General features: G+C 44.2%; 1 protein-coding gene across 1 annotated transcript in view; it reads right to left on the minus strand.

Moving 5' to 3' along the window:
- RAB3B (RAB3B, member RAS oncogene family) overlaps positions 1 to 23,862 on the minus strand; it is a gene marked incomplete at its 3' end in the record, with an annotated part of 58,675 nt that extends 34,813 nt beyond the window's left edge. The window contains exons 1-2 of the mRNA XM_079927653.1: positions 23,770 to 23,862; positions 15,722 to 15,949 (exon numbers count right to left, since the gene is read on the minus strand). Coding sequence (XP_079783779.1) covers positions 15,722 to 15,949 — 228 coding nt within the window. The 5' untranslated portion in view covers positions 23,770 to 23,862. The remainder of the gene's footprint in view (positions 1 to 15,721; positions 15,950 to 23,769) is intronic.
- Between the last annotated feature and the right edge of the window lie 1,496 nt (positions 23,863 to 25,358).

A 25,358-nucleotide genomic window follows, 5' to 3' on the forward strand; every position in this document is an offset into this window, starting at 1 on the left:
GTATGTAAAGATATAACAAGGAGGGTGGGGTACAGGGCATGGGGCATACATGGGTTTTGAAGTCAAATATACCTAGATTAAAATCTGGACTCTACCACTTACTATTTATATGAACTTAAGTAAGTTATCTAACTCCTCTGGACCTCAGTTTACTTATCTGTAAAATAGGGATAATAACAATACCTAGCTCACAAGGTTGTTGTAAGGACGACATGAGTTGCTAAAAGCACTGAGCACAGTGCCGGCCCCTAGCCAGTGCCACTGTCAGCTCACGCGAACGCTGCGGGAGGTATTATTAGCCCCATTTTACTGGTGAGGATATTTTACATAAATGGTGGTTGCTGATTATTGCCACAATAATTACGGATGTGTGAAATGGAGAGGGAGGCATTCTGAGTAAGAATGGCAGCTCTGCCAGCCTCTGGGCCTCTAAAAGCAGGGATTAAGAGGAAGCAAGGCCCAGGACTGCCCTGGCAGTCCAGTGGTTAAGACTCTGCGCTTCCAATGCAGGGGGTGGCGGTTCGATCCCTGGTTGGAGAACTAATCTCACTTGCTACATGGTGCAGCCAAAAAATTCTTTTAAAAACTCATAAAAAAAAAAAAAGAGGGGGCTTCCCTGGTGGTGCAGTGGTTGAGAGTCCGCCTGCCAATGCAGGGGACACGGGTTCGTGACCCGGTCCGGGAGGATCCCACATGCCGCGGAGCGGCTGGGCCCGTGAGCCATGGCCGCTGGGGCTGCGCAACCAGAGCCTATGCTCCGCAACGGGAGAGGCCACAGCAGTGAGAGGCCTGCGTACCGCAAAAAAAAAAAAAAAGAGGAAGCAAGGTCCTTATCCCTCCTCTCATGACCCCACACAACCACTGTCTGCCTTGGTGCCATCTGTCTGCGTTACAATTTGGCTTGTTGCACCTTTTATCCCTCTATTCGTGTGAGTCATGGCAAGAAGCCTGTCTCCCAGGCCATCCCGAATTACTGGACTCTGATTCCCATACAGCTCTGTACATCATCTTTTCCAATCCTATCTTCTCCTCTCCCCACTAAAACCTTTCCCTGGGCCTTCTGAAACCCCCAGTCGGTCATCAGGAAAATCTCATTTTCCTCAACCTCTGGTCTGGGTGTTTTCTTCACCTCCCTGCTGTGATTGAAACCTGGTTCTCCTCGAGGACACGGCTTCTCCCAAAGCCTCCAAATTGATGGTTGCTCCTCTCTCACCACCTTTGAATCTCTGGGCCAGAAAGTGGGATACATGTTATTGCTTTTCACCCCTGCCTGCAGATCATTCTCTTTCCCTCCTTCAAAAAACAAAACAGCCTCCAGCTTTGGATCTCACATCATGAGCTTATGCCACCCACTCATCCCTCTGCTGACCAGTGAACAGCTCCTGCTTCACTGTTACTCTCTCCATAATTCTTGGTGATTTCATAGCCACAGAGGTGAGCCTTCCTACATCTTGAACTCTCATTCCCTCAAATTCCTCTCCTCCAGTGATGCTGATCTCTACCCCTACCTCAGCCACTCACCCACAATCATGCCCTGCACCTTGTCAGTACCAATAGGAACTTCAACCTCCCACTCTCAGATCGCTAGCCATTAATGTTATTCCTATTTTACAGCTGAGGAAACGGAGATTCATCATTCCTAGATGATCTTTCTAGCTCATTCTTTCTAGATTACCAGCTGCAAGAGTCTTAAACCTCTATCATCTTTTCACTGCCCTTACATCATCACCTCTTCTCTGCCCAGCTTGAACTCTATGGCCAATTATGACAATGGCTTCCCGCACACCCCCCCCCCCCCACTCTCTTGGCTCTCTATTGCTTTGTCATACTCATTCAGCAAAACAATACTTTCATTAGAGCCAGCTCGCTGCCTATTCTATGACTGCAACCACAGAGCAAAACACGATTGGAGAAAAACACACAACCATGCTTCAAATTCATAAATTTAAATTTACGATCCCCAATTTCAACTGCAGCCTTAATGCCAATCAGCAAGCAAATTTTATTTCCCTAGTCTATTCACTCTCCCACCTTCCTCCTCTCTCCTTGAATCGCTACGCCCCGCCCCTAACCTCTCTCAGCTGAAGACCTTGCTTCCTATTCCACCAAAAAATTGTATCCAAGAGAACTCCCACCAGCACACGTAGCCCCTAGCTGCCCCTGGGGCCCCTCCTTCTGTGCTCTGCCACGTTAATATGGATGCACAGTCTGTGCTCCTAGCAAGGACTCGCGCTGTGCTTGTGATCCCATCTCCTCTCACCAATTCAAGGATATTGTCCCAGAAATTCTCTTCTCTCTCCTATAGTGTCAGTTTTGTGTTGTTTCTTTGTTGGTTGCTTGGTTTGTTGATCTCTATTGTATTGTTCCGCCAACACACAAACACGCAGCTACTTCTCCCATCTTAAAAAAACAAAAACCAGGGCTTCCCTGGTGACGCAGTGGTTGAGAGTCCGCCTGCCAGTGCAGGGGACACGGGTTCGTGCCCCGGTCCGGGAGGATCCCACGTGCCGCGGAGCGGCTGGGCCCGTGAGCCGTGGCCGCTGGGCCTGCGCGTTTGGAGCCTGTGCTCCGCGGCGGGAGGGGCCACAACAGTGAGAGGCCCACTTACCGCACACACACACGCACAAAAAACCGAAAACCTCTTCTGACTCACATCCCCCTTCACCTTCAGCTACCACTCAGTGGTCTCTTTTTCCAAAGAGCAAAAATCCTTGAAAGGACTATGTACACTTGGTTATCTCCAGTTTCTCTTCTCCCACTCTTAGCAGGCTTTCATCCCCACTACTCCACCAAAATAGGTCACAACAAGGTTACCAATGAACTCCCTGCTGCTAGATCCAGGGGTCAAGTCTCAGTCCTCATATAGACTAAGCAGCAGCATTGGACACAGTTATCTCTTCTCCCTCTGGAAGACTCTGTTTGGCTGCAAAGGCCCCACACGTTTCCTTTCCAGTTGCTCTTTTTCAGTCTCCTTTGCGATTCTTCCTCATCTTCACAGCATCATCATATTGGAATGTCTCTGGTCTCCGTCCTTAGAATGTTTCTATCTTCACTCCTTCCCTTGTTGATCTTGTTGGCTTCTTTTAAATACCAACTCTATGCTAATGACTTGCTAATTTATATCTCCATCCAGGGCCTCTGCCCTGACCTGTAGATTCATTTATCCAACAGCCTGTTCTGTATCTCTACTTGGTTATCTAATAGGCATCTAAAACTTAGCATAACCAAAACTCAGTCCCCAATTGTCTCCCCAAATCCTGCTTTCCCTGAAGTCTTCCATATCTCAGTCAGAGGCATCGTCAGCCTTCTGGTTGCTTAGCCCAAACATTTGGGGTCATCCTTGACTCCTCCCCTTCATTCTCTCCCACATCTAATTCATCTGCAAATCCTGTTAACAATATTTTCAGTGTATACACACTCTCACTACCACCACAGACCCCCTTCACCACCACCACTGCTACTCCCCTACTTCAAGCCACCATCATCCCCAGCCTGGATTATTACAAGTCCTAACTGATCCTGCCGGCTTCTGCCCTTTGTCAGTTTAGAATTTATTCTTGAAACAGACATAAGTCTGCCTCAGAGCAATCCTGTTAAATATTAAAATGTAAGACACTAAAATGTTCTGGAATTAGTAATGATGGTTGCACAATTTTGTGAATACTAAAACTCACTGAACTGTATACTTTAAAAGGGTGAATTTTATGATATATGAATTATATCTCAATTTTTTAAATGTTATTAAGTACAACATGGATTGGATCCCAAAACAGTAAAAGAACATTAGTTGAAAAACTAGTTAAATTCAGATAAAGTCTATAGCTTAGTTAATAAAACTGTACCAATTTTAATTTCTTACTTTTGACAAATGCACCATGGTTATATAAAGATGTTAATCTTAGGGAAATTGGGTGAAGGATATATGGGAACTCTCTGTACTATCACTGAAAATTTTCTATAAATCTAAAATTATCAAAAAATAAAGTTTATTTTAAAAAATATAAGTCAGATCATGTAATTCCACTGCTCATGAGATCCCTCCCATCTCATCCTGAGTAAAACCCAAGCCTTTAAAGATTTTTTTGAGGAAACTCCATACTGTTTTCCGTAGTGGCTGCACCATTTTACATTCCCACCAACAGTATACAAGGGCTCCAATTTCTCCAGGCTTTGTCAACACTTATTATCTTTTTAATTTTATAATAGCCACCCTAACAGGTATGAGGAAATATCTCCTGGTTTTGATTTGCATTTCCTTAATGATTAGTGATGCTGAGCATTTTTCATATACTTATTGACCCTTTTGTATGTTTCTTTGGAGAAATGTCTATTCAAGTCCTTTGATAGACCTACCATACGATCCAGCAATTCTACTTCTGGGTATGTACCCATAAGAATTGAAATAAGAACCTCAGAGATATATGCAATCCCATGTTCATTGCAGCATTATTCACAATAGCTGAGATATGGAAACAACCCAAATGTCCATTGATAGATGAATGGATAAAGAAAATGTGGTATAAACATAAAATGGAATATTATTCAGCCTTAAAAAAGGAAATTCTGCCATTTGTAACAACATGGATGAACCTGGAAGACATTAACCTAAGTGAAATAAACCAATCACAGAAGGACAAATACTGCATGATTCTATTTATATGAGATATCTAAAATAGTCAAATAAAAGCAGAAAATAGAACAGTGGTTTCCAGGGACTGAGGGGAGGGGAAATGAGTCGATCAATTGGTATAAAGTTTCAGTTACACAAGATGCAAGTTCGGACTTCCCTCGTGGTGCAGTGGTTAAGAATTTGCCTGCCAGTGCAGGTCTGGGAAGATCCCACATGCCACGGAGCAACTAAGCTCACGGGTCACAACTACTGAGCCTGCACTCTAGAGCCCACGAGCCACAACTACTGAAGCCCACGCACATAGAGCCCATGCTCCGCAACAAGAGAAGCCACTGCAATGAGAAGCCTGCGCACCACAACTAGAGAAAGCCTGCGTGCAGCAATGAAGACCCAACGCAGCCAAAAATAAAATAAATTTTTTTTAAAAAAGATGCAATTCTAGAGATCTGCTGTACAACATAATGCCTATAGTTTAAAAAAACTGTACTGTGCACTTAACAATTTGTTAAGAGGGTAAACCTCACGTTAACAGTTCTTACTGCTAAAAAAAAAAAAGAGGGGGTGAGGGGACACAAGGAAACTTCTGGAGTTGATAAATAAGTCTATTATCTTGATTGTGGTGATGGTTTCACAGGTATATGCATGTGTCCAAACCCATCAAATTATATACATTAAATATGTATAGTTTTTTGTATATCAATTATACTTTTTGGGCTACAAAAACCGAAAGTCTTTACAAAGGCCTCCAAGGCCCTATACAGTCTGGCCCTCCCACTAACTCCAACGTCATCTCTGACCACTCTCCTGCTCCAGCCCCACTGGGCTCCTACTATCCCTGGAATGTCCCAGGCATACACCTGCCTCAGGGCTTCTGCACTTGCCTTTCCTTCTGCCTGGAATCCTCTTCCTCCAAATATCCCACACCTCCTTCAGGATTTTATTGAAAAGTGTCCTGCTCAGTGAAGTTCACCATGACCACCTTGATTAAATTTATAAACAGCCCTCCTATCCTATCCTATCCTATCCCCCTTATCCTGCTATATTTTCCTCCAGAGTGCTTATCATCACAGAACATACTGTGTATTTACTTTTTTATTGCCAGTCTCCCCCTTAAATCTAGGGGAATGTGGGATAGGGGATTCCATTTGTTACTTTCACTGCTGTGTCTGTAGCACCTAGAACAATGCTTGGTGCACACAATGTAAATATTGCTGAATGAATGAGTAAATAAGTGAACAAACGCATAGAAGTTTGTTGTGGCTGGAATGGCTACTGCACACGGGATGTGGAGCAGAGGCAGGAGCTGTGGCTGAGAGATAAGGGAGGAGTCCAGTCATCTCACAGAAAGACCATCGTACAAAGCACATGGCAACTCACCCTATCCCTTAAAGTCTGCCCCCATCTCAGCCTATGTTGGCCCCTCCCTTGGTTGGAATGTCTCTATTACACCCTCCTCTCTTGCCTTACCCTGCAATGCCCACCACCTTCCTCCCAGAGGCCTTTCTTACCCACTCTACCCAATACTGAACTCTTTCTTCTTGGCATTCTACTGCATTCACTCAGCACCACACATCTGAGCTCTTTATGGTTTTCTGAATCGTTTTCTATCCCCAGCTAAGCAGCATGTGCCATCAGGGCAGGGCTCTGCCAAAGGGGTCAGCCATCAACCACTGCAGACTCAGCTCAAGACTCAGAGAACGAATTCGGGTGGATGGTCCTCAGCCCCTAAAAAGGATGCAGAGTCTAGCTCAGATCACATTCAGACTTCCAGTTGCCACAAATCAACCCTTGAGAGTAACAGAGTTATTAAGAATAAAGGCTACCAATTAAGGATCATTTACTATGTACCAGCCACTAGGCTAAGGATTATCTTGTATTATTCTCTCAACAGCACCATGTGCTTGTTACTAAAATTATCTTTCTTTTAGAAAGAAGAAAGTGAAGTACAGGGAAGTAATGGGACTTGAACAAGGTGACAGGGGCAGAAGTGGGTTTGGAGCACAGGATTGGCTCGCTCCAAAGGCTGCGCTCCTGGCAATGTGCTGCATTGCTTCTTGAACATACAAATAATTGCAGGGATGTCAGCATACTGCCGCTGAGTCAAAAACTGAGATCAGCCTGGACCACAGAGCTGGATGAATGAGACCGAGAGCCTCTGAGGATGTTCTTACATGCTAGAGCCAACTTTCATTACCATAAAGCCACCTCCTCCATGGAGCCCTTCCTGATGCTCTCAAGCTTAGAGGGAGCATTCCCTCTCTGAACTCCTCAAAACTTTCTGTACCTCTCTCAAGGCATCATTCATATCTGTAGCATCGTCGCTATTTGTGTACATGCTATATCTCTCTTACTACGTGAGCACCCCCTTAGAGGTAGGGATGTTGTCTCACCAATCCCTGCAGAGCCTACCACAGTAAGGCACAAAATGGGTCCTTGAAAGCAACTGTGATTTTGCGCCTGTCTTTTCTTTTGCTTGTAAAGATCTTCCCCAACATTAACCTGAAATACTCTTACTCATTTGCCAACACCCAGTTCAAATGCCCCCTCTTTTGCAAAGCGGAAAATAACTTTTCTAGGTAGAGGTAGCAGCTCCTTTCCCTGTGTTCCCACAGCACTTTCTTCATCCCTTTATATCACTTATGTTGTATTGTAGCTGTTTATTTGCCCTATGATGACAGTGCCTGGCACCTAATAGGCATGTGACACATGTTTATTGAATGAATGAATGTGCAAATTTCTTTTTCCCCCACACCAGTTTGGGTGGAGGGAAGGCAGTGGTGGCCCCAAAGTGTGGAGGCCCCTTGAATAGCCAATCAGGATTGCTGGTTAATTCATTTGCAAATTACAAAGGCGGACTATGCCTGCAATTCTGACTTGACCTCCCATAGTCTTTGTTGTGATTTTAAAAATCAGATTAAACCTCCCCAGCAGCTGGTTCCTACCGGCTTCGGGAAGATGAAAGTGTCAACATGTCTCTGCAGCCACACCAGGAAACTTGCTGCCTAGAAAAATCAATTCTGAATATTGTAAGAGCTAAGTACAGGATGTTGTACTCAGCAAGTGTTTCCATATTCCTGGAGCCACAGGGACCTGTCGCAGCCCTCATGTTCCTGTTCAGCCTCTGTCCTCTTCTGTGCTGCCCATCAGTCTCTCTGGGTCCCCATTATGTTCTGGTGGCCAGATTTCAACTTCCTGAAGGTGGCATAAGGAGTTTTGGAATGAGCCCTTAGTAAGTCCTATCTCTCTCTGGACCCCAGCCTCCTCATGTCTAAAATGAGACTGAGATGTGATAAGCTCTAAGCTCACAGGCTTGTTGGCACCTAAGAAGATGACAGGCATTCTCAGCAGGTAGTCTTAGCCTAAGACACAGACAGTACCTGTTTCAGGGAGTTAGCAGAGGGGGCTATCATTAGAGAAGAGGGAACCTGAGTTAGAGCCTTGAAAAATGGGGAGAATTTATACTAGATCATTCCCATGTTATTAATGGATGCTGTGGTAGTCAGAATAATGGTCCTCCAAAGATATCCATGTCTTAATCCCCAGAACCTATGAATATGTTACCTTGCATGGCAAAAGGGACTTTGCAAATGTGATTAAATTAAGGTTTTGAGATGGGAAGATTATCCTGGATCACTCAGAAGAGCCCAAGGTAATCATGTGGGTACTTATCAGAGAAAGGCAGAAAGGTCAGAGAGAGAGAGAAGTTGACAGAATTTATACCGCTGGCTTTGAAGATGGAGGAAAGGGCCCTGAGCAAAGGCATGCAGGCAGCCTCTAGCAGCTGGAAAAGGCAAGTTAATGGATTCTCCCCTTGCTCCCAGAAGAAACACAAATCTGCCAACACCTTGATTTTTAACCCAGTGACATCCATTTTGAACTTCTGACCTCCAGATCTATAAGATAATAAATCCATGCTGTTTTAAGCCACTAAATTTATGGTAATGTGTCAGAGAGGCAATAGGAAACAAATGCAGATGCCCATTAAACAGTTGACCAATCGTGTATAATAATCCATTATTATATATTCTTAAATATACAAGGGAAAAGTCAATCTCTCTTGATGTCCCAGTTTGCTTCCCTTAACAGAACAAGAGAATTATGTTACTCATTTTACTTCACTTTTGGAGCTCAGAGGTAAATTCATTCTCACCAGTTCCTGGAGAGCAGAGAATGTGTCATATTCATATTAACTTCTCTAGCCCCATTGTCTGGCATAGTAAATATTTGTTAAATGACTGCTCAAGAGCCACAATCCTCCTTAGTCTGGGTTTCTGGTATGGCCTTTCCCCACATTCCTAAGCTCCATTACATTTTATTACATTCTTATATTGTTGGTCCTAAGATATAGGTCTTTGACATTCCCAGATTTCATATTCACGTTTTAATATTTATAAGTGATTCCAAAGCCATGTGGCAACCTAAATGTCATCGAGGCAGCTATGTGGGTGGTTGGCTAGTGAGTGAAAGAAACTAGCTGACTACCAACAGCCTATCTCACCCTAGTCTTATTGTTCTCAGCTCCTGGTTATGTAGGGAGTCACTCTCAACACTATGGAATTTAGGATTTCCACGAAACCCCCTAAGACTCCTCCTGTTTTTCCCAGATTTCATCATTCTGCCCAACCTCTCTTTGGAGCGAATGCTTACTTCTATTTCTTTAATTATAAAAAGAGCTATTGGAGGAGGGACCCTCCTTTCCCCCTCCATGAAGAAGACTGTCCATGGAGATTGAGGCTTCTACTGTAGACCTACCCTTAAGCCTTAAGCATTAGTAAGTCTGGGCCACATGGACTTTGACCCTGGGTGCATGTTGTAGGAGCTAGTGGCAGCTAGCCACTCATGTCGGCCTGTGATTGGGTCTGTATGTCTATCTGACTTCAGGGTGAAGTATTAGCCAGCTCCAATTCCCTGAAGACTTGGGCCATGTGCTTCATCCTAGTTTTATCACTAAGAAGGCTGTCGCATTACTCCCCATCTCTCTGACTCTTGTATCTATCTCTCAATTGGTTCCAGACTTAAGCAGGGAAGACAAGGAGTATCATTTCTTGATCTCCCTAGAACTTTAATAAAAACTACTATTTGTTTAGTGTTTACTCCATGCCAAAGACTACGCTGGTGCTTTATACACATTATCTTTTCAAAATCATCACCAAAGAGAATTCCCTGGCAGTCCAATGGTTAGGACTCTGCACTTTCACTGCCATGGACCTGGGTTCAATCCCTGGTCAGACACGGAGATCCCGCAAGCCTCACGGTGTGGTCAAAAAAAAAAAAAAAAATCATCACCAACACAACAAAACAAGTAGAATAATGGAGGTAGACGCAAGCACCGTAGTGACTGAGGGTTTCAGAAGAGGGAGTTGCAGAGAAAGAAAGAGGATGGAGAATAGCAATACCAGGACAAGCCCAGGAGTGAGCTTAAATCCTTCACAAAACACAGAGTTCTCAAACTCTCGATAGAAAAATGTTAGACCAGCCAGTCCATTCCCCAGTCTCTATACAAGTAACCCTGGACACATGAGACACTCCTATCTTTAAAGTCTTCTTGACAAGAAGGTCACCAAAAAAGCCTCACTGGTGGGAGCGAGAAGGAGGACATTCTGTCCTTCCACAGTGGAGGCCCCTGCCACCACGTCCCCTGACAGAGACCAGGCTTGGAGTGAGCTGGTGTGGTGAAGGTCATCAGCCTTTTAAATTGTGAATAGAATGGAGCCTGACCCCAGCTGCATGCGGGGTATGAGACCTAAGTCACAGTTCAGCGATTCCTGAGCTCTGTGACTCAGTGCTTGAGTTTGAAACAAGTCTATTTTTTTTCCTTCACAGCCCTTACCACAGATGAAATTAGATATTTTTCACCCATGTACTTAGCATCTATCTTTCCTGCTACAGCATTAACTCCAGGAGAGCAGGAAGGGTGTTTCCCCACTGCTAGCACAATGCCTGGCACAGAGGGAGTACCAGATGAATGTCTATTGAATGAATAAAAGAAGGAAGTTTACTGTTTGGCTCTGCACAAGTAACTTGACATCTCTGGGCTCAACACCCATTCTTTAAGGAGATAACTAACTCCCTGGGTCAGAGGGAAGGTGGGAAGACACAAAGAATGACTTAAAGCACGTACAGGAGGAATTCACATGGTTGACAATATCCACAGTCTTTCTGATCTACTCAAAACTTCATAGTTGTCCTTGGGTTTTCCTTTCCATATCCTCCCTTGAACTTCACAACATCCCATGAGGCAAGAAGAACAAGGATTATTTTCTCCATTTGATAGTTGGGGAAACAGGTCCAAATAGGTCCATGGAGGGGAGGGGTTATTCCAGATCACACAATGACTGAACTTCAGGGAGAGCCAGGACTGGAATGCAGGACTCCACAGTGGTGGGTCAGCTCAGTCATCCCACAGACCCCCGGATCCTTCCCTTGGCCAGCACCAGACCCAATATCCCCTGCAATGGGCCCCACATGGAGGTAGTGGAAGGCCCTCTCCCACTCTTCTCTTCCCACGTGTCTCCAGGAGTTGCTTGCAAACAAGCACCCAAGCAGTAAGTGGCCTCTAGTCAAGTGTGTTGCTGTGGCGTTACCAATTCTCCCTCCCTCCACACCTGTGCATGCTCTCACTCTCTATTAATGAGATTTGTCCCCTACCCTCACCTCCCCACTAAGATTCTCTTCTCTATTCCACAATAATTAACCTCTCTGGACACAGAGGAGACTCTCAGTGACCTATATGGCAAGGAACCCCAGAGAACAAGGCACTACCAATACCATCATCATCCCCCAGAGATGACAGAAACTCCTTTTGTGAATGGTCCTGCTCAGTGATGCTCACAACCTCCTCTTCTTCCCTCTCCAGCTTCCACCCTGACAATGACTTTTTTGAAATCCCCTGGGAGAGATCAAATGAGCTTGAAAAGTTTATATGAACACTTCATACAGTGCTAGTGAATCCCTGGATGCTGTTCCAGCACTTCTGGAATCACAGGTGGGAAACCTTGTGAGGGAACCCAGTTACCATTTGCATGAAGATCAGGAGGAGAGAAAGGACAGAACTTAACAGTTATTGTATTCCTACTATGTGCCAGGCACAATACTATGTTATCATGTAGCCCCTCCCTCAACAAACCTGTGAGACCTTTACAGTTGAGAATATTATCTATTCATAGAAGTAAAGTGACTTACCAAAGCTCACACAACTTTAAAAAATCACAGAATTCTCAGAGAAGTAAATATGTATAAATAGATGTGTATAAGAAGATACCTGTTCCTCCCTCTCCCTATACAATTAATTAATCATCAAATCCTGTAAATTTTAATCTTAATTCTCTCTCCTCATTTCCATCACTTATGTCATTTTATCACTTTCTCAGTGTTATGTACTGAATGTTTGTATCCTCCCAAAATTCATGTGTTGATGCCCTACCCCCAGTGTGGTTATATTTGGAAATGGGGACTTGAAGGAAGTAATTGAGGTTAATTGAGGTCATAAGGGTGGGGCCCTGATCTGATAGGATTAGTGCTCTTGGAAGAAGAGGCTCCAGAGAGCTCGCTCACTCCTCTCCAGTGTGAGCACCGAGGAAAGGAAGTGTGAGCACACAGCAAGAAGCCAGCCATATGCAACCCAATGGGAGAGCTCTCACCAGACATCAACACTGGCTGGCACCTTGATCTTGGACTTCCAGTCTCCAAAACTGTGAGAAAATTAATGTCTGTTGTTTAAGCCAACTAGTCTGTGGTATTTTATTATGGTAGCCTGAGCAGACTAATACATTTAGTAACTTACCCAAACCACTAGTTTCTTTGCCTCATATCCATCTACCCTCCCAAACTGAAGCCAGAAATCTTTCTAAAATGAAAATCTGACTTTGTTAAAACTCTTCTATGCTCCCCAGTGCCCGTGGTAGTAGTCTCCAAATTCATATCCCTGTAAGAAAAATGTAGGCACAGCACTCACAGTATTTGCATATTTACTTAGATTACATATACATATATATTATACCTACTTCTGTACACAAATGATATTAAAATACATTAAAATAACAAATAATATTTAAATGTTTACATTTTAATGCATATATGAACAGTACAGAAAATTTTTATTTTTTGCTACAGAAAAGTATGCATGCACACACGCACACACACACACACACACAAACCCCGTCGCTTTTTTTTTTTTTTTTTTGCGCTATGCGGGCCTCTCACTGTTGTGGCCTCTCCCGTTGCGGAGCACAGGCTCTGGACGTGCAGGTTCAGTGGCCATGGCTCATGGGCCCAGCCACTCCGCGGCATGTAGGATCTTCCCGGACCGGGGCATGAACCCGTGTCCGCTGCATTGGCAGGCGGACTCTCAACCACTGCACCACCAGGGAAGCCCACTAACTTTTTTTTAGCAAAAGCAGTGTGATTGACTATGTCAGATCTAATTAGATTGTCATTGATTTTACCTCAAAACATGGCTGACAATGAACTTGTGCTAGGTGTCAGGGAGATATCAGTCTAGCCATTTTCTGTGCTCACTTAGGCTTACTATAATTAATATAGTCTTCAATCAGAGGTTTCTTGGTAGGACTCTTTTAAATCCACATATCCATCATGGAGGTTCATTTAGTTAAAATGAGGTAGTACAATCAATAAATCCACTTAACTAAGCACAGGAAAACTGCAAAAGTTCACAATGGGCTGAAAATGTATAAAAGAGTGAGGGAGCCACTACTGCCAACCCCTTAAAAGGAAGAGTATCTCCTCCCACCTGAAGATTTTTTGAGTGTAGGATCTGTGAGCACCAAATGTGGAGATCAAATGAAGATATCCATGTCAATCCATATGGTAAATATTAGTAAACATTTATTTTATATACAAAGACAAGAATAAACTCTAGTAAGTTTCTTCAGTGCCCTAAGGAATAATCAGACATGTACCCTCTGGCCCATTTCAAAAACCTTCTATTTGTTGTCCAAGGTCTCCCTGACTCCCAAGCCACCACCTGACAGCCTCTCCAGCAAATTTCTCTCTCAGCATCCCCTCCCTGCTCTTTCACAGCCTTGCTCCATTTTCATTGTATTGCTCACAATGCCCCAAATATCCTTTGCTTTCAGCCCCCTCTGTGCACTGGCTGCAGGGAGGATGTCAGACTACATAAATGGAAGCACTGGGCACAGAACAGGTACTTAATAAATGCTTATTGATTCTCACCATGAGGTAGCTAAACTAGATCAGTGGTTCTTTAATTTTAGCCAACCTCAGAACCACCTGGAAGGGCTTCCCTGGTGGCGCAGTGGTTGAGAGTCCGCCTGCCGATGCAGGGGACACAGGTTCGTGCCCCGGTCCGGGAAGATCCCACATGCCACGGAGGGGCTAGTCCCGTGAGCCATGGCCGCTGAGCCTGCGCATCCGGAGCCTGTGCTCCGCAACAGGAGAGGCCGCAGCAGTGAGAGGCCCGCGTACCGCCAAAAAAGAAAAAAAAAAAAAAAAAAAAACACCTGGAAGACTTGTTATAACACAGATTGTTGGGCTGTACCCCAGAGTTTCTGATTCTTTGGGTCTGAGGAGAGACCTGAGATTATGCATTTCTAACAAATTCCCAGTGATGCTGACGTTGCTGATCTGGAGACCACACTTCTAGAACCAATAAACTAAATGGAATGCGTAGCTTCTTGCATTTCTAATGGTTTGATTCCTCAATGCTTTTAATAGAGACTAAATAAACAAAATGAACTTTTATCTCTATATAAAGTAATACTTGACATGATCACAAATGAAAATATGAGCTCTATAAGACCTAATTGCACAGTGTAGAGAAAAGAGCACATACTTTAGAATCAGAAGATTTGAGTTGGAATCCCATTTTGTAGCTGCGTGGTCAACCTAAGGCAAATTAATTACTCTCTGAATATCTGTCCCATGGGGTTGATTGTGAGATAGTATTAACACATGGAAATAATTTGTAAAAAGAAAAGTACTGTATACAGACTATACTAATAACATATATGTACAATGTATTAATGTTGAGTGGACTGATAATAAATCTATTTTGAATACTTTAAATCACAAATTTCTAATCCCAGTGCTAATTAAGTATAGAAAAATATATGATGTACATGTTGCTATATCATCTCAAATACATATAAATTTTATTAGTACCACTGGTAAATGCCAATAATAGTAGCTGTGGTGGCCAATTTCCAAGATAGTCTCCAATGATCCCCACCTCCCAGGATTCATACCCTTGTGTAGTTTCCTCCTACATTGAATCAGTGACCAGTAGAATACTCTAATAAGAGACACTGCCACTTCCTGTTTGGTTTCTTGGATCTCTCCCCCTAGGAGATGCCATGAAGACACTCTGTGGAGTGAAGCAGATCTGTGGAAAGATCCACGTGGAAAGGAATGAAGGCCTCCTGCTAAAGCCAGTGCCAGACATGTGAGTAAGCCACCTTGGAAGGTAATCCTCCAGGCCCACTCAAGCCTTCAGATGACTGTAACCTAAGCCAACATCTGGCAGCAACCTCATAAGAGACCACAAGCCAGAAACCAAGCCACTCCCAAATATCTGATCCACAGCAACTGTGTGTTAATGAATTATTATTGTTGTTTTAAGCCATCAAGGTTTGAAGTGATTACAGAGTGATAGATTATGGATACAGTAGCTAACATTTATTGTGCACTTATTATGTTCCAGGAACTAGGCTAAGCACCCAGCAACCCTATGACATAGGTGCTAGTATAATCCCCAAAGAGGAAAGCGTGGCCCAGAGAGGTTAAGTAATTTAGTCAAGGTTCCATGACTAGTTACTGGCAGAACTGAAATCTGAATACAGGTCTATAACTCCAAAGCCCAGATTCTTGGTTACTCACCCATATAAGCCAGGATAAAACCTTTCAGACAGTTAAGCAGCAGAAACACCTGAGTTCCCAGAGGAGAGCAAAACCGTATAAAACCAACAAGGGATAGGCCAGGGGCCAGATACACAATAGCACTGGTGCCTAATGTCATAAAACTCAGAAGTTCTAAACTGGCCTCACCGCCCAGTCTTTGTACCAGCAAACGAGTCAGCTCTTGGGACACTTCTACCCAAGATGCCCAGGACTCACCCAAATCTGCAGCTTCACTCGCTTCTCGTGGCAGTAGACTGTCTTCACCTTAAAGTCAATACCCACGGTGCTGACGAAGGCTGGGGTGAAGGTGTCGTCAGCATAGCGGAAGAGGAAGGATGTTTTGCCAACACTGCTGTTGCCGATGATGAGCAGTTTGAACATGTAGTCAAAATTCTGGTCAGAAGCATCTTTGACTCCGGCTTTACCATCAGTCACTGAAGCCATCTGCAGGAGAGACCTGTGGTCACTCAGGAACACACCTCCAGTGTCACCCTGGATCACCTAACTTTTAAAGGTCACACCGCCCTGCATACACTCACTCCACGCCCCAGCATCACTGAGGAAATACACACTACTCAGAGTTACCCCCTCACTGCACCTGCCCCAAATGTTGTCTCAGGATTGGGGTGGAGCCCAGCTCCTCCCATTTATTCCTTCAGCAAATATTTACTGAACACATTGTTCTGTGTCAAGCCCTGTGCTGGGCACAAGGAATACAAATATGAATCAGCCATGGTGTCTGACCTCTGAGTGACCACAAATTAGAGTAAAAAACTCATAAACACAGAGTAACAAAGCAGTGGATAAGTGATAAGACAGAGGGAAGCCTTGGCTGAGGAAGCCCATAAGAAGTATCTAACCCAACCTGGAGGCATGGTGGGCAAGGAGAGGCTCCTGTAGGGGTAGCTCCTAAGCTGAGTTTGGGGGAAAAAAAAAAAAAAAGGCCAAAACAGCAAGTCAAGACAAGGGAAGCAATCACAAGGACCTCATACCATCCTCCACTCTGCTGCTAGTCGTCTTTGTTTGTTTACAAAAGAAAATCTCCTCTTTGAAAGTATATATCCATTACAAAATGTTAGAAAAAAACACAAGAATGTAAAACAGAAAATTTTAAATTACCAGACACGGCATCCACTCAGAAACTGCCACTGTTAACATTTGAAGTTTATTTCCTCCTTTATTTTTTCACGCACCAGAGTGCCATCTATTTTGAAATTATACCTTATTATTTAATTTAAAAGGTAATACATTGTAGTATACCTAGGCCTTAATATTACCAGCAAATATTTTTCAAGTACTCGTTATTTCCCATGAGAGATATGATGGTGACAATAACCATATAACAGTTCCCATTTATTGAGCACTGCGATATTGTGATATAATAAAAGACATGTATTTGGTCTGGGTTCCTGGTTCCAGGCAGAGCTCCTGAAACCTTTGCAACCTCTGGAAGTGCAAGTGAGAAGTGTCTTGTTGTGCGCTGATGAGATGCCCGGTGGCTGGGGCTCCAGGACAGCCTCAGAGTGGGGGCTGGTTGCCAGAGGCACCAACCACATGATTAGAGGGTTGGAACTTCCAGCACCACCCCCTAACCTCTGGGGAGGGGAGAAGGGCTGGAGATTAAGTTGATGACTAAAGGCCAATGGCTTAATCAATCATGCCTACAGTAATGAAATCTTCATAAAAAACCCTAACCAAAGCGGTGTGGAGATCTTCCAGGTTGGTGATCACGTTGATGTACTAGGAGAGACCCTGGAAGCTCCAAGACACCCTTTCCCCCTACCCTGCCCTATGCATCTCTTCCATCTGGCTGTTCCTGAGTTGTATCCTTTACACTTTTACAATAAACCAGTAATTAGTATTTTTAAAAAAAGGGTAATACACACACTGAAAATAATTCAGACAAACTTTACTATTTGCAAGTATTACTTTATCACCATCTGCAATTTGCATTATTTTCTTAACTTGTTGCACAAAAAGAAGGTAATATGGAACCTAAAGGTTTACAGTGAAAAGTAAGTCTTGCTTCCACCCCTGATGCCCAGTCTCTAGTTCCTCTCCCCAGAGGCAAACATGTTAACGATTTATGTATCTTTCAAAGATATTCTTTGCATATATAAGCACAGAGGTCTGTTCATACTTTATAAATATATATATATATATATAAATGATAACATACAATACATTCTAGTCTATATCTTCCATGTATATTTTAATAGCTGAGATAATTAGTTTTGTATCCTGCTCCTTTTCACTTAACATTATATCATATACTGAGATTTTAAAAATTCTTCGTAAATATGATTTCAATTGACTACACTTTACTCCATCCTATGGTTGTGTCATATGACCAATTCTTTAAAGTCATATATTTATTTTTCTGTTCTTAATTATAAAAATTAAGTTGCAGTGACCATTTCTTTACATATTTGTTCTCTTTCCTATTTATTTCCTTAGGAGAGATTCCTAGAAATGGAACCCCTGGTCAAAGAATAACTCTACTAAAACACAGATTTTATCCTTACCTTAATTTCCTTTATCTTATTTTATCCTCTAGATAGACCTGGGAGATAAAACTGGAAGGACAAAGATTACTATCCCCATTGGATCAAGAAGGGAACTGAGGGCTAGAAATTATAAGGATTTACCCAAGCCTCACAACTAACAGCTGAGACTAGACCTAGTACCATGACATAATATGGGAGAGGTCAAAATTCCTGCTCTATTCTTCAGCTGAATTCTTGGGTGAGTAATATCAGCTCTCTAAGCCACAGCATTTTACCTTACAACAGAGAAAATGCCACCTACTTCAATGAGCTATGGTACCAATAGCTATGGTATCATATGTAAATAATCTGGCATGGTTTCTTGATCTATGGGAGGTACTCAATAAATATTAATTCACTGGCTTTTTAATTCACTTCTGCAGTCAAATCTTGTTCAAGTGTCCTCTCCCTGATCTGGGCTCCATAATTTGAGCCTGTTTTACAATTAACTGTCTGTCTCTCCTTCTGGATTCAGCTGAGTTTTATCCATCCTTATACCCTGTCAACAATGAACCTAGAGTAAATCCTTGGGCATGTTACTCCTTTCAGTAAACATTTATTGAACATTGCCATGTGTCAGACTATTGATGTAAATGTTGTATTATTGGTTTTCATTTTTCTGATGCAGCTGTTTGCACTCTTAGATTACTGGAATTAGAAGAGATTTTAGAGTGGCAGCGTTATCATAACAAAAAGCCTGGCTACTGATCCCAGCTTTCCCAGTAACTCAATGTATGAACTTGGACAAGTCACCTAAACTCTGAGCTTCAGTGTCCTCATCTATGATATGATCACATTACCTACTGCAGAAGGCTGCTGTGATTTTTAAATAAGAAAATGTAGGAAAAGAAGAAGTAAAACTGTCACTGTTTGCAGATGACATGATACTATACATAGATAACCCTAAAGATGTCACCAGAAAACTTCTAGAGCTAATCAATGAATTTGGTAATGTTGCAGGATACAAAATTAATGCACAGAAATCTCTTGCATTCCTATACACTAACAATGAAAGATCAGAAAGAGAAATTAAGGAAACAATCCCACTCACCATTGTAACAAAAAGAATAAAATACCTAGGAATAAACCTACCTAAGGAGGTAAAAGACCTGTACTCAGAAAACTATAAGACACTGATGAAAGAAATCAAAGATGACACAAACAGATGGAGAGATATACCATGTTCTTGGATTGGAAGAATCAATATTGTGAAAATGACTGTACTACCCAAAGCAATCTACAGATTCAATGCAATCCCTATCAAATTACCAATGGCATTTTTTACAGAAGTAGAACAAAAAATCTTATTTGTATGGAGACACAAAAGACCCCGAGTAGCAAAAGCAATCTTGAGGGAAAAAAACAGAGCTGGAGGAATCAGACTCCCTGACTTCAGACTATACCACAAAGTTACAATAATCAAGACAATATGGTACTAGCACAAAAACAGAAATATAGATCAATGGAACAGGATAGAAAGCCCAGAGGTTAACCCACGCAATTATGGTCAACAAATCTATGACAAAGGAGACAAGGATATACAATGGAGAAAAGACAGTTTCTTCAATAAGAAACTGGAAAAACTGGGAAAACTGGACAGCCACGTAAAAGAATGAAATTAGAACACTCCCTAACACCATACATAAAAATAAACTCAAAATGGATTAAAGACCAAAATGTAAGGCCAAACACTATAAAACTCTTAGAGGAAAACAGAGGAAGAACACTCTTTGACATAAACCACAGCAAGATCTTTTTTGACCCACCTCCTAGAGTAATGGAAATAAAAACAAAAATAAACAAAAGGGACCTAATGAAACTTAAAAGCTTTTGCACAGCAAAGGAAACTATAAACAAGACAAAAAGACAACCCTCAGAATGGGAGAAAATATTTCCAAATGAATCATCGGACAAAGTATTAATCTCCAAAATATATAAAGAGCTCATGTAGTTCAATATTTAAAAAAAACTAACAACCCAATCCAAAAATGGGCAGAAGACCTAAATAGACATTTCTCCAAAGAAGACATACACATGGCCTAGAGGCACATGAAAAGATGCTCAACATCACTAATTATTAGAGAAATGCAAATCAAAAGTATAATGAGGTATCACCTCACACCAGTTAGAATGGGCATCATCAGAAAATCTACAAACAACAAATGCTGGAGAGGGTGTGAAGAAAAGGGAGCCCTCTTGCACTGTTGGTGGGAATATAAACTGATACAGCCACTATGGAGAACAGTATGGAGGTTACTTAAAAAACTAAAAATAGAATTACCATATGACCCAGCAATCCTACTACTGGGCATATACCCAGGGAAAACCATAATTCAAAAAGACACATGCACCCCAGTGTTCACTGCAGCACTATTTATAGTAGCCAGGTCATGGAAGCAACCTAAATGCCCATCGACAGACAAACGGATAAAGAAGATGTGGTACATATATACAATGGAACATTACTCAGCCATAAAAAGGAAAGAAATTGGGTCACTTGTAGAGACATGGATGGACCTAGAGATGGTCATAACAGAGTGAAGTAAGTCAGAAAGAGAAAAATAAATATCGTATATTAACGCATATATGTGGGATCTAGAAGAACGTTACAGATGAACCGGTTTGCAAGGCAGAAATAGAGACACAGATGTAGAGAATAAATGTATAGACACCAAGGGGGGAAAGCGGAGGGGGTGGTGGTGGTATGATGAATTGGGAGATGGGATTGACATATATACACTAATATGTATAAAATACATAACTAATAAGAACCTGCTGTATAAAAAATAAATAAATTTAAAAAAAAAAGAAAATGTATATAAGGGTGCTTCATACCTACACTGTGTGGAGAAAACTACATCTGGCCTTGCATAGAATCCAGTTGGAAAAGTGCCTGCCTTTATTAGCTATGTCTGCCATAGGTGCAAGGCAAGAGTAAAAAATACTTTCAGCTCCTGGTCTGATCTACTCCCCTTCATTTTCAGGTAAAAAAAAATTGAGGCTCCACAAAGAGAAGTGATTTGTCAAAGGTCATACAAGTCAGTTGGAGCATAATTACTAGAACTTCTGTCATCTGATTACCCCCAGATTGGACTGGGATTAGGGAAAATAAAAACTACAACAACTTTAGGGTGAGTAGAAAAGCATCCCCAGCACCCTGAGATCTCTTTCCTAGCACTTGCCATACTGTACTGTCAGCATTTGTTTATGTGCACCCAGCATAGCTTTCCCAGAAGGTGGTATGAAAACAGGGAGAGCTGAGAGGTACAGTTGGAAGGCAGGTTCATGTGGACGCCCCCAAGGGGATCTTCTCAAGAGCGGGGCAGGGGCTACACAGACATTCGGAAGAGAAGTAAAAACCACCCCAGCAGGCAGCTGCCTGAGGCAGATCTGAGCAGACAGGTCAAGGCACAGGTGGTGTTTGCAGAACTGCATTTGTCAGATAAGCATCAAACAGATCTTCTCTCTTTTTTGACAGTCACATAAATGACAGAGCTGGGTAGCTCACTGTCTTCTGACAAGCAATACAGATGAAGGCCCAGGGAAGTCATATCTGGTCCTAGGCTGGGGGAAAGAAGGAAATGACTCCTCCAAGGGTTGGTGTGAAAAACAAACAACACTTTGAGTCTGATAAGCATCTAAGGAAGAACCCGACTTCAGGCAGGAAAGAGGAGGGAAGAGGAGACAGCCTTAAAATCCAGCAAGAAGAGATCAACTGAATACATGTAGTGAAGAAGTAAATGGATGAACTTCTCTTTTGAAGGAAAGAGCACAAGACAAAGTCAGAGACACCCGGGCTGAGCCCTGGCTCTCTAAGCAATTGTGTAACCTTAGGCAGATCGCACCCTGGGCCTCAGTTTCCTTATCTATAAAATGAGTTAATAAAGTGACTTCCGGGCAAACTATTGGAAGAATTAAAACCAGTACATGAGAGAGGCAGGAGCACAGCCACAGCTCAATTAGTCATTCAATCAACATTCATTGAGCACCTACTGTGTGCCAGGCCCTGTGCTGTACTCTGGGGAGATGAAGAGAAACCACAGAAGTTCCAGCTTAGAGGAGAAACCTTCTTAAACATCCTCTATAGGTTGCTGGTGTCTCCCTTCATATTGTAATCCTTAAGAAACTGGAGATTTATTTCTTGGACTGGAGATCATTTTATATTTTTGCCTGCTTCCATACTGTTTCCTCTGATAGGAACATTCTTTCCTCTGCGGCTAGCTAAATCCTTCATGACCAGGAAGTCTTCCCTGACCTACCACCCTCTGGCAGAATGTCTTTGCTAGGGCAAACTCAGCACCAAGGCTTCCCAAGTACCACAGACAGGGCTTTTCACGGACTTCCATTGTCTTCCTCCCTTTATAGGCTCAGAACAGGTGAGCAAACACACACACACACACACACACACACACACACACACACATCCAACTCCTTTTACTATCCCCCACCTTTTTCCATCTGGATTCCAAGAAGCTGGGATGGATGGCCCTGTCCTTCTCCCACTCCCCTCCACACCTCTATTAGCTGCCATCTCCCTTCCTAAAATCTCTTCCCACACTTGGACTCCAGAACAGAGTCAGTCTGTGGATGAATTTCTCTGTCAACTATTCTCTTCTTGTCTCTGACCCCGGGTAGCTGTGTAACAGGGTCCAGTGCCTGCACCCCCTCCTCAGCCTTCTGAGGAGCCAAGACACAGCTACCAGATAGATGCCCTTGGACTCCACCCTGGGCCCCAATCATCTTCCCACTCCCACACCACAACCCACACCTGGCTTCCTCCGCACAATGACCCAGCCCATCTACCAGCCTAAACTCTCCAAGTTCCCCGACAGTTCCTCCACTCCCGGCTGCCAACCCCTTGCTCTATTCCAGTGCCTCTCCATGCGCCACCCCTAGCCAGAACTCAGGTGCCCACAGCCCATATCCAAGGCCTTGGCTCTCTCCCTCCATCAGCTCCCCAGCCCCTTTCTCTGCAGCCTGGATAGACTCAGCCTTGCCTCCCACCTTCCCATTCTTCCAAGCTTCCCACCTCCAAGCTCCATCCCTCTCCCGCACTCAGGTTACCCCCCTTGCCTAGACCCACCTGGGCTCTGGCACCACACCACACTCACACTCACTTTACCTTCTCCCGGCCCAGCACCTCCTTCCTGCCCAGCGCCCCTTCCCCTCACCATCTCACTCCTCTCCAGCTCGAAACGACCCCCGCCGGCCAGTCCCTCCCCTTAGCTCTTCACTTCCACGCCTCCCTTCCCTCGTTCCTCTCAGTCCTCTCGCTTCAGCACCCCCTTCCCCGCCCCTCGGCTCACTGGTACGCTCTTCCCGTACTGTCCCTCTCAGCTCCTTCCTTACCTCTCCCCCCATCCCCCCCCACCCTGTTTCCCCCTCAACGAGCCCTCACTGCGCTCCAATTGCCGCTCATCCTTTCCCCGAGCCCCGGCGCCCTCTTTCTCGTTCCCCCAATCCCTCTGCCCCTGCCTTTGGAGCCCTCCTTGCGGCCCTCACAGCCCGGGTAGACGCTCCTCAGCGCCCCCTCCCCAGGCTACGCGCCCCTTCACTGCCGCGGTGCCTCTCCTTAGTGGCCTCGCCTGGCCCCTTCTCCTTGGTGTTCCCTCCGCTGCCCTGTGCTCCTTCTCAACGCCCACTCACAGTCCCCAGCGCCCTGCGCCGGGAATCGGTCCCAGATCCTCCCCGGGCGGGCTGCCGGGCCGCGCCCCTTACCTGGGACTCCGGGTGAGGACGAGCGGCTCGCTCCCTGGCAGCGCCGCGGAACCGCTGGACCTGGCGGCGGGCGGCAAAAGGCGCAGTGGGTTCGCGGAGCAGGTCGGTGCGGGGCGGGTCTGGTCCCCACCGCAGCGACTTCGGGCTGAGGCTCGGGCTGCAGCTGGGCTGGGCCACCACCGCGACCAGGGCCCACCCATGCCCCGCCCAGGGGCGGAGTCCCTATTCGCCGGGCCCCCAGCTCTGGGCAGGTGTAGGAAATCCGAGGTATCTTGGGGGCCTGGCGCTCCCCAATATCTGGGTGACTATCGTGACTTATCTTAATTCTCACGCCTCGTTCCATACACTGAACTTACTAGGGTGATCAGAGAGCTTCTATGATAGTGTAGGTGATGATGGGTTTGTAGCATGGCCATTTCTAAAGCACTTCCCTGTCGTTATACCGCTTCATCCTCACAAAAGCCCGGGTAGAGAGGCAGAATCTGGACGGCTGTCTACAGGTGGAAACGAAGCCAGAAACCTGGGCATTGTTCTCTACCCTATGCACTCCTTCACACCCTACATCCCATCAGCCTGGTGGTGACGCCTCTGTAACATATCCTATCCCTTCCCCTCTTCTCCGTCTTCACTGCTCTCGCCCTGGTTCAGCCCTCATCACTTCTTGCCTGAACTAATGCAACAGCCTCCTAATGGGTCTCCCTGCCTCCACTCTCCAATCCATCCTCTATGTTGGCAGCCTGAGTGATTGTTCTAAATGTCACCATGTTACCATCAACCCTGAAGAAACAAACAGAAACAAAACATTTTCAATGGCTTCCCATTACCAACAGTAGCCTGGAATGAGAAAATGTTCTCGCCTGGTCATTAGGAAGTCCCAACTCTGTCAGAGAAGGCAGGTCTAAGTGGTGATTAGCACCCCACCCTCACACGTGGACCTGGACTTCAAGTCTTCCTGAGGTCACAGGAGCCAGCTGCCAGCTTTGGTTTAGAATCATCATCCCTCCCCATACTCTTCCCCCTTCTCAAATCTTAGAAGTCTTGAAAAAGAATATATATATATATATGTATATGTGTATATATATATATATATATGTATATGTATATATATCAGAATCACTTTGTTGTACACTTGAAACTAACACAACATTGTAAATTAACTATAATTCAATTTTTTAAAATCTTAGAGGCCTGAGTCATATACCAAAACAATTATTTCCCACATTCCATTATGATCTGATCTACAATTTGTCTCTGTGGCCCGAGGAACCACCCAGTAGACAGCCCCTCTCGTTGTCTGACTTCTCCCTCAGACTCATCCTTGAACTGTTCTGAGCTTCTCCACCCACTCCCTTTCACTCACCTCCCCACTGTCCTCATCCTGGCAGCCCTTCCACTGTGCCCTCTAGAATCCTGTTCATTTGTCAACAAACTCTCCTACACCCTCTGCTTCCTCAGAGAGTACTCAGGTTACTTCTTTACCTTTGTTAAAGCTTGACCCTCCTCCAGGACTCCTCCTGTAACCCTCTGCAGGAAGGCTTCTCACTTTCTCACTCCCCATACACCACAGGACCAGGAGGTGGGGTCGGCAT

Source organism: Stenella coeruleoalba, assembly GCF_951394435.1.
Source record: "Stenella coeruleoalba genome assembly, chromosome: 1".
NCBI lineage: Eukaryota > Metazoa > Chordata > Mammalia > Artiodactyla > Delphinidae > Stenella > Stenella coeruleoalba.